The sequence below is a fragment of the Gigantopelta aegis genome, chromosome 4 (assembly GCF_016097555.1).
Source record: "Gigantopelta aegis isolate Gae_Host chromosome 4, Gae_host_genome, whole genome shotgun sequence".
Taxonomy (NCBI): Eukaryota; Metazoa; Mollusca; class Gastropoda; order Neomphalida; family Peltospiridae; genus Gigantopelta; species Gigantopelta aegis.
The window spans coordinates 52,289,737-52,300,690 of NC_054702.1; the positions used below are offsets into that span (position 1 = coordinate 52,289,737).

The window sequence follows — 10,954 nt, forward strand, 5'->3', positions numbered from 1 at the left end:
AAATTCGCTAGAACATGGGCGCAGCCATTACAGTGTGTCACATGGCAGCTATGGTCGCGCGAGATTTTGTCTAATTATAATATTGACGCGTCACTCGGAGCCAAATATGAACAGGTGTTACAAGCCGCTAAACCGGCCTGTTGTGGTGAGAGGCACTGGTATCGCTAGCCGGTATACCGGCCTGTCGTGGTGAAAGAGTTAAACATGGCCTTTTATTATAACATAACTTTTTCTCTCTTTTTTTTTGTTTTCATACAGAAATTTTTTAAATAATAATTGGTTTTAGCATTATATACTCAAAGGCAAAAGTTTTTGTGACATGGATTGTTTGGAGTAATAAATTTGTGAATGGATTTATGGATGTAAACCAAAGAAAATGTGCATGAAACAGCTTCAAGAAATGCAACCAAGCAGTTGTTACAGCGATTTCATGCTTTGTGCAAGAAACATGGAATATTCGGGAACAATGCTGTCCAGTGTTCACCATAAAAGGCCAGACATTCAGTCGCAAATCATTGCCACTCTGTGCAGCCTTCAGAAGTCCAGAAGTGAACACCGTTAGTGAACTGTTTGATGCAATTTCGTCATGGCACACCTCAGTGAAAATGACAGATGTGCAAGTCATAGGGATGCTTGAATCTGGGACCTCGCAGCGTGATGTTGCACGTCAATTCAACGTTCACAGAAACACCATATGGCACTTATGGCAACGATGTCAACAAAACGACCAGGTCAGGGACCGTCCCCGTAACGGCCGTCTACCTGTGACAACCCCTCACCAAGACACATGGATCCGAACCACATATCTGCGAAACCGGTTCCAGCCAGCAACCCTCACAAGCCCGTACTATCCCTTTCTCCACCATATAGTGGCCTCAATGAGATGACGGTGCCAGGCCTGTATCAATGCTCAAGGTGGACACACTCGCTACTGACTGTGTGAACTTTGCTCTGGACCCCCTCAAGTGATGTGGCTCATTTGCATATGGCAGGTGTGCCCTTTTCATGAACTATTGCTCATTTCCATACCTTCCGGACATTTCTCTTTCCATGTTATAACGTTTCATACACGGCAGTAAAAACTTATCATCAATTATCTTTGTCTTTTGTGTGTCACAATAACTTTTGCCTTTTAGTATATGTTAAAAACCAATCTTGAGAAAAAATGTTTAGTATCATCAATAAATAATCTGTAGTTAATAGTTTTTTGATAGTGTTCATTGCGATGAAATGTCAAAACGCCCTCATTAAAGTTGCATAACTAGCAGTGATAGCTTAATCACTTGGAGAAGGAATATATTGACTTAAAGAGTCATTTCTTTGATTCACACTAAAATACATGTAGGAAGGCCTTTTTATCATCTTATACAGAAGAGTGTTATATTTATCAATCATTATTGACTCCATAGCCAGGTTTTGGACCCCTCCATGCTCGTGTGGACCAGCCTCCTGATTTTCAAAAGCACATCCACCATGTTGAACATGATCTGCCATGCTTGCAAAATCTGGCATTTCCCTTCAAATGTTTTACACTCATTATGTCACCCAAATGCTAGGAAATCACATCTTCAGATATGTCATATCAACAGTGTCCATGGGGAGATTCCAAGAACTTCCACCCACTTTGGGATAATGCCAAGAACTTCCACCCACTTTGGGATAACTCCACAAACTTCCACCCACTTTGGGATAACTCCAAGAATGTCCACCCACTTTGGGATAACTCCCAAGAATGTCCACCCATTTTGGGATAACTCCAAGAATTTCCACCCACTTTGGGATAACTCCACAAACTTACACCCACTTTGGGATAACTCCAAGAATGTCCACCCACTTTGGGATAACTCCAAGAACTTTCACCCTGTCCATTGCCAAATTAGCCAATTGCTAATTTTAATATAAAGTGACTACAGCATTTAGTGTTTGGCTAATGAAATATTCCTTAAATTAACCACATTTTAACAATTTCAAAGAAATACTCTACTTATCTGAAAATTGGCTAACCCAGAATATGTTCCATTGTGAGCTCTGACTGTTATTTTGCATTCTTACACACCAGTTTGTGAGAACAAAATTCGTTATTTTTGATAACACATACTTGTTAACATACATACGTTCGTTAACACTTTAAAGACATACGACTGGCTGCTTGTAGGTGATGACCAGGGCCCATATTTTCGAAGCTATCTTAGCCTACGAAATCGTAAAATCATCGTAAGCTATGACGTCACTATGGCGTGTGCTGTAGTGACGTCGCAATCTACGACGGTTTTACGACTTCGTAGTGCTAAGATGGCTTCGAAAATATGGGCTCAGGTCACCAATGCCATACCATCCAAGGAAAAAAACCCCGGTCGAATCGATCACTCCATGACGAACAAATTAACCTGAAATTGACTTGTCTGTGACACACAAGTTAACTATAAACGCAAGGGCCGTAAATAGGTTTTCATTGGAAAAGGCATTTAAATTTATTTTAAGTGTTTTTTTCAGGATATGTAAGAAATTTAATACAACATATGTGTCCATTAGAAATCATTTATCTTACAACTCATTGTTTAAAAATGTAGCCAACTTGCTTTCACTTGTTAGATACGTTTTAAAACAACTCGTTGTAAGATAAATGGTATCTAATGGCCACTCATGTAGTATTCTCTATTAACGTTATAGCTCTGTTGTAAGAAATCAACAGTGTGAAACCAGATTCCATAATGTATCTTTTGTCTATTTTTCAGCCCAAGACATAATCTAGTCACACCACCTTGAATAATCCCTAGTCTAAAGACGGACTTCACACACAAAGAACTTCACATCTGTATTTGTCATCCAAAGACTGCTTATTATAGTATTTGGTCTCTTATGACTAATCTAAAGGACAAGTGTTCCCATCAGAATGATAGACTTTGGATTTCAGTAAGCATTTCAATCCATGAAGATACAATGGTTTGATACCTATTAGTTTGCCGGTGATACTTGAGAGATTCTGTCACAAGTGTTGTCATGAAGACTAAATGAAATCGGTTTCGGTGTTCAGGAAGATCATATTCAGTCCTCGAAATTCACCACCACAATCAGCAGTGTCATTGCAAGAAGCTGTTGCAAAATTGATATGTGATGGCATTTTTATCATTATTTGCTTTATTATCACTGTAACAGTGTTCTCGCTAGGTGAAAATTAAAGGGGTACGCGACCCCCTATCCCACCCCTCTTTTCCAGGACGGTATTTAAAGACTTTGAAACTGAAAGTAGGCTTTTTGGGAACCATGTGACAAGAGACTTGTTTCCTTTGATGTCGTGTGTACCAAAAAAAAAAAAAAGAAGAAAAAAAGATGGGTGCAGAAAAATAAAGGGGACAGCTAAATATGAAAGGGGGCATTGAAACTCAAAAGGGGGCACTGTGCCCTCTCTCCCCCTCTAAAATGGACTAGCGAGAACACTGTGTTTGTAGTAAATTGTAGTCGCAAGATTATCTCAATTTTGAGGGCTGCATTTTGCAGCTTTGGCAGGATGTGAAAACTTGTGACTGATTTACATAAGAACGTTTTAAAATGGAAAATGTTTCCAAGGCATTATTATCTGTTGTTAAGTTTTGTTTGAACAAAATAACTCAAGTTTTAAGAGGAAAGTTTTCCTGTGTTCATTATTAGTGTATATTACACTGACTATGTACAATATGTTTTAAAACAAGGTTTGTAAGTTCATATTTGTGTCCTGGTTTATGTGAATTCAGCTTCAGTGGAAGGATATCCTGTTGTATTAAATAATGATAAAAGTTAATTAACATTTTTAATTGATATTCCATAGTGGTAACTTCTTTTAGTGTTGTTTAAATAAGCCTAATGGCCTTTTATGTAGTGGGTTATGTTTAATTTCTGTTTATATGGTACTTTCTGTGAAAGTTACTGGTAAAAATACTTGAAATTCTATTTTCTTTTTCCTTGCCATACTAACAATACATGATGGACTTGTTCATATTTCATACGATATTAAAAATGTAAATAATTCATCTTAACATATATTTCTGTGGTTTTAACAAATTTAAAGACAAAAACAGTGTTTTAGCCCAGATTAATGATATAATTTAGTTCAAGGCATAAGTCTTAAGATGCTACTGTGTCTTCAGGTAAGTAGGTCAAGGTCAAGGTCAAGACAATGATCTTAGCTACTGTTGCTTCGGGAGTTTTCTTCAGGTGATCTTCATGTAATCTTAAGAATAGGTAACATCTTCAGGTGTACCTCCTTGTGGACTTTTTCAATTTTCAAAAACTCATGTGCCACAGTATCCAGGATCAAATCCAGCTAGGGTGAGCCAGAGGTTCTAGGATCGAATCCCAGCAGGTCTGACTGTTAGGTTGTGGGATCAAACCCCAACAGGTCTGAGCTCTAGGTTGCGACGACGCAAAATCTTGTCGGATCGCGAAATGGTGCTTTCCAGGAAACAGTGGATTGGTTCCGCATCGTCTGAAATAATGCGTCTGTAGTTTTTCCTTGTGACCCCTTTCCCTTTACATGAAAATGTACCTGACTAGCGCACAGCAGTCCCGTACTACATTACACCGATAACAGTAAATATTCTTAAAATTATTTCCACTCTCGAGATCGGTATAACTGGAACAATGAATGAATGAATGAATGTTATACACCCCAGCACAAAAATACACATCGGCTATTGGGTGTCATAAATGGTAAGTATATGAAAATATTTCTATATATTTATGTAAAACCACAGTGTAAGGAGCTGTGGGCAAAAGTATAATACAATACATAAAATCCAGGTAAGTAAAGCTTAAAACTTTGTATAGAAGTCAAAATATTGTATAACTGGAACAAGTCCTTCAAAGGAATTCCACTCGTCACAGTGACATCTTTGGCGAATTTTCGTTTTCCACGCTATATTTGAATACAGTTATCTTCCCATTTGGTTGTCGAAAATCCGGAAATTTGTCCACGCAAGTAGTCGGCTGTTTGACTGAAGTTGACAGGGGAGAGCATGTAGTTTGTAAACATGTGTAACTTATTGACATTGAAGACTTGTTTGTGGTAATTCCGGCCCATGCAAAAGTAGTGATTTTTGTGTAAAATGGGTGTACTCCGGCCAGGTTTAGAGGGTGTGTTTGTTTAAACAATATGCTGAGAGAAAGAGCTGGACAACAAGGGTTGTTCTTTTCAGGGTATGTGTCCCCCAGGCAGGCAAAGGTACATACAAGAATCCACGGGCCTGCTGATACTAATAAAAATGTTATAGCCACTAAGGCTATATAGGAATATATAGCGAAATTAATTGTGGTCTATGGCCAACAGCCGCTTATGAACGTTTGACCCGGATTTCCAGAGCAGGCTAGATTGACGGTCAGAATGTGTGACAATTTCTCGACACTCTCCTTACTCGGGACTATTGGCACTGTTGGCTGAAGTGATCACAACGGGTGCGGTAGATGGTGCAACGTTCATCGCAAGAACAAGGCGACCCATGCAAGAGTCGACATTTGTTCTTGACCATGGCGATTCATCACAGCTGGAAACGTTTGGAGATGTCGTTGTGCTGCAGACTTCGACGTCGTCGCTCGCCACTGACGCAGAACACAACAGCAGTCCTTGTAAAAAAAAAAAAAAAAAAACGGACAAACGGAACCTGTACAACATCATCACCGGCCTCGGTGGCGTCGTGGTTAGGCCATCGGTCTACAGGCTGGTAGGTACTGGGTTCGGATCCCAGTCGAGGCATGGGATTTTTAATCCAGATACCGACTCCAAACCCTGAGTGAGTGCTCCGCAAGGCTCAATGGGTAGGTGTAAACCACTTGCACCGACCAGTGATCCATAACTGGTTCAACAAAGGCCATGGTTTGTGCTATCCTGCCTGTAGGAAGCGCAAATAAAAGATCCCTTGCTGCTAATCGGAAAGAGTAGCCCTTGTAGTGGCGACAGCGGGTTTCCTCTCAAAATCTGTGTGGTCCGTAACCATATTTCTGACGCCATATAACCGTAAATAAAATGTGTTGAGTGCGTCGTTAAATAAAACATTTCTTTCTGTACAACATCACTACCTCAAATAAACACAGCTGCAATGTCTTAAACAGTTCAACGATTACAATATTCCACTATCTCCACTGTAGTTATGATGACCGCAGGTTTCGTTTCTAACACCATACCAAGATTCACTATGATTTACACCTAACAAACGTCGATTAATCAAGGAGCTGAGAGCTTATTAAACATTCCTTTTCTTCTCATCCCCTCTCCACGACTCTCTCTCTGTTGTGTGATTTCTCAAGTCGTCTGCTGTGACCACTGACCAATCAGTTCTTCGATGAATAAACGGCCATACGGTTTTGTGCGTGGGCACAGATAAAGTTTCTTTCGGCACTGCATTACGAGCGTGGTCTTGCTACAGATGCTGGTAGAAGTTAAAGGATTAAATACCTTTGCTAAGACCTTTTGCAGAATTATTACAAATTTATTTTGGCCATTGCAATAAATAATAAATTACTACATACGATCGATATTGAGATATTACACCACATTACCATGTCCAGAAATGCATAGGTTATAGATACATGTATATCCACATTCTAAGCAAGAAAATGTAAATAAATTTTAATTTTAATAATGTAAAATATTTTATTTGCCGAAAACCTTTTAAATAGCTACGAACTCAGGGTATACCATTTAACGTCACCATTAGAGCTAATTAATTAATTAATCCGTTTGCGTGAAAAGGGAACCGATGAATTGATATGTAACTCTATAATGGATAAAGTTAAAATGCATATTATTAAATTTTAAACCCATACAGTTTCATAACTTTAAAAAAAAAATTCAATGTAAATAAAGCAGCTTCTTTACAAGTTCCCATCAAATTGCTTTGGTTAAATCATCTTTTATTTTGACACTGATATTAAGGCAATTGATAGAACAACCTAGGGAAAGCTCCATTATCGATTGATGAAGCTGCATGCATTGGTTGTTCTAGCATTTTGTCTTCACCTCTGTTGATTTAATCTATATAATTTGATGGTGCATGTAAAAAAAAAAGAAGACATATTTTGTAGGCAATGTTATGAGTGTTGGTATGGATTTAAAACTTAATAATTTGCTGTTTGAACATTGTTTAGTTTATAGGTATATGCCAATTCATCTATTCCCTTTTGACCCAAACATACTATAGGCGTTAAACATTTGATAATTCCAACACGACTTAGATGTCAAAAGAAACCCCTTAGCAGCAAAGGATATTTTATATGCACTCTTCCCATAGACAGAAAAGTACATTGTACTGCAATTGATATACCAGTTATAGGGCACTGGTTGAGACGGGAAGAAAACCCCCAAAACAAACCCTAATGTGTCCGCCGATGTGTTTAGATCCTACGACCCAAGCACCCCAGGCAAAAGCTCTACCTGCAGAGATATGCTAGGCTCAGGCTGTCAACTGTTACGACGAAGTTGGCCAACTCGATGGTTGCGTTGTAATTCCCCCAAATGCCGACTTACGACGGGTGTGCTCAAATTAACAACTCATGGGTTATACGACGAGAATTGAGTTGTAAGAGCACTCAGACTAGCAACTTAACAGTCGTAGAAGTCGTGACAGCAGAATGTTGGCCAACATTGTGCTAGCAATTGGTAGCCTAGCATTAAGTTCCGCCTGTCATTTAGAAGAGATCGACTTTACCTTTATCAGGGCCGTACCCTGATCAAAATCCTACGGGGAGGGCGGGGGGCCACTACTTTTGTAATTTTATAAACAAATGAAACACTAAACAAATTAAATCCTGAGATTTGTATCCTATTTTCTGGAGTGAAAAAAAGAAAAAAGATTGATTCTCAGTGGGGCAACTGCCCCCCCCCCCCCCCCCCCCCCGAATACGGCCCTGTTTATGACCGCTATATGCTTCGCTTTTTGTTGGCTTGTATCATCAATCTAGGTAACGATGCCGAGAGGTCTTGTATGTTGCATGGAAAGTTAGTTTGTACTGTTTAACGACACCACTAGATCACATTGATTAATTAATCATCGGCTATCTGATGTCAAACATTTGGTAATTTTAGGGGGGGGGGGCACACTTATATTTTTTTATTTACACACTTACATTATTATAAAGCAAAATATCTGAAAAGTGGGGGCACATGTCGCCCCCCCCCCCCCCCCCCCCCCCCCCCCCCCCCCCCGCCCCCCGCTTCCTACGCCAGTGACCATACAATGCGGAGGCGACAATGCAGCTTTCAGGTCAGCTATTCTTTAGTTCCCAAGCATAAAAACACGTGACTTGGTGACTACTATGACAGATCAGGTATTATTATTATTGCCAGCTTCACTAATTAAATTGGATAGCCATAGAAGCGCTGTGCACATCGTCAGTCGTGAAATACAATCTTCTTGACATTTCGCCTTGGTAGTATTCTTTAATCAATCATAAACACGCGCACGCACATAAATTACCCATATTGTCTACAATTAACAGTGTGGGTCGATATTTACAAAGCCTGTTATAGACTTACACGCGTGTAACTATTTACTACATGCTTTAAACATTTGCGTTTAAGAAAAAAACAGGCTTTATAAATTCGGCCCTCAATTTTTCCAGGCTATCATTATGGCATGGGTCATATTGAAAGCTGTTATGACACAACTTCTGACAACTGTAGTTGCTATAGCAGATGTAAGCTTGCAACAAAGTCGCTAATATGATGTTGACATTGCTTCATGTTACATGTAGATGGTAGATATACATATGTGACATTTAGAAAGCTTCACAGGCCCGTAGCCAGGATTTTTATAGGTGGGGTCGTTTAGGCGAAGCACCCGAGTTGCTTAGGGGGTCCGGGGGCATATTGAAAAAAAACCCCACCGGTAAGTATGGGGGGGGGGGTGTGTTGACCGACCCCCCATTGGCTACGGGTCTGCTTCAGTAATTCTTTGAGTGTAATGTCACATTAAAACACTCTGAACTTAAAACAGACATCGCATTTACAAGGAAATGTGACTTGCAAGTTCTCACGAAAGAGATTATATACAGGAGTACTGTTCGAAGGAGAGTTAAAAAATATATACTCTTCAAAAAAAGAAACGCAAAAGGGTACAAATGGGTTATAACTCCGATTTTATGTTTCCTACCGGTTCATGCTTTGTGAATATAAGGTCATTGCATGTCCCAAACACATTCCCACGGTTACATTCGATAAAACGCAGCTACTGTACAATAAAGTTCCAAAATGTGAATATTCGCAAAAACGCAGCCACGTGCAAACCATGTCACCACTGCACGTGCGTTGTCTGCACGTGCAACATGAACACCGACAGTATAAAAGTGCAGGGTGTTCGCTTGCCTGGCCTCTGTATCTGGCCAACAGTTGACAATCCAGGACATGCCACGTCTCAGTGAACCGCAGAGAAACAATGCCATCGGCCGACTAGACGCAGGCGAATCCAGAACGGCCGTTGCCAGGGCATTCCATGTGTCCCCAAGCACCATCTCCAGACTGTGGGACCGTTACCAGCAACATGGATCAACACGTGACCTCCCTAGATCCGGTCGACCACGGGTCACTACCCCCGGGCAGGACCGCTACATCCGGGTACGCCACCTTCGGGAACGATTGACTACTGCCACCTCCACAGCCGCAGCAATACCAGGTTTGCGCAGGATATCCGACCAGACCGTACGGAACCACCTACGTGAGGTAGGAATTCGTGCCAGACGTCCAGTTTGAGGTGTCATCTTAACACCACAACACCGTCGACTCCGACTGCAGTGGTGCCAGATTCATCGACAATGGCCTCAACTGCGATGGAGACAGGTGTGGTTCAGTGACGAGTCCCGATTTCTGCTCCGACGTCATGATGGAAGATGTCGCGTGTACAGGCGTCGTGGTGAACATTATGCGGCAAACCGCGTGCAGGAAGTGGACAGATTCGGCGGGGGTAGTGTCATGGTGTGGGCAGCCATCTCACACACTGGCAGAACTGACCTGGTCCACGTGCAGGGCAACCTGAATGCACAGGGCTACGTTGACCAGATCCTCCGGCCACACATCGTTCCAGTTATGGCCAACGCCAACGCAGTGTTCCAACATGACAACGCCAAGCCTCACACAGCACGTCTCACAACGGCTTTCCTACAGAACAACATTAATGTCCTTCCTTGGCCATCGATATCACCGGATTTGAACCCAATTGAGAATCTATGGGACGAGTTGGACCGACGCCTCCGACAGCGACAACCACAGCCCCAGACCCTGCCCGAGCTGGCAGCAGCCTTGCAGGCCGAGTGGGCCACCATCCCCCGGGACGTCATCCGTACTCTGGTTGCTTCAATGGGCAGGCGGTGCCAGGCAGTTGTCAACACACGCGGAGGCCACACCCGGTATTGACTCCAGATGACCTTGACCTTGGTGGTGTGTCCTATCACTTACTCACAATGGACTAGAGTGAATTGTGAACAATCCTGCAACATTTGGTAATTATCGGACTCACCATTCAATAATTAAATCAATTCTCCAAATGTTACGACAATGTGGTTTTGCGTTTCTTCTTTTGAAGAGTATAGTTGTTATCTGCACCTTGTGTCTAAACTGTTTTGGAAACTACCTTTATCCATTAATGTGTATAATATAATGTACAGACTTCCGTTATTGAAATATCCAGTTGAATGAAAAACAAATCCCTGAAAGTAATTGGTCCTAAAAGAGCAAAGGTTTGGAGGAATAATTTATTTCCAAAATTAATAAACTAATAAATTAATTTGATCACAAATTATAATTCCTGAAATATATATATACCATGTACAAATTCTAAATCTATTCAGTCTTCATTCACATGGATGTATTTATCTTAGTTTGACACCCAATTGACGATGTGTTTTTCGTGCTTGGGTATCTCTAAACATTCATTTATTCATTCATTCTATTCAGTCGTGATTTTCTTCTGGTCAAAGAGCACAGGCCACAACA

At 41.0% G+C, this 10,954-nt stretch overlaps 1 protein-coding gene across 2 annotated transcripts in view; it reads left to right on the plus strand.

Moving 5' to 3' along the window:
• Nucleotides 1–4,005, plus strand: part of LOC121370718 (zinc finger CCCH domain-containing protein 14-like) — a 29,907-nt gene extending 25,902 nt beyond the window's left edge. For both annotated transcript variants that reach the window (XM_041496132.1, XM_041496133.1), the window contains exon 17: nucleotides 2,736–4,005. In XM_041496132.1, the coding sequence (XP_041352066.1) occupies nucleotides 2,736–2,747 (12 nt within the window). In that variant the 3' untranslated portion in view covers nucleotides 2,748–4,005. The remainder of the gene's footprint in view (nucleotides 1–2,735) is intronic.
• Nucleotides 4,006–10,954: the final 6,949 nt, after the last annotated feature.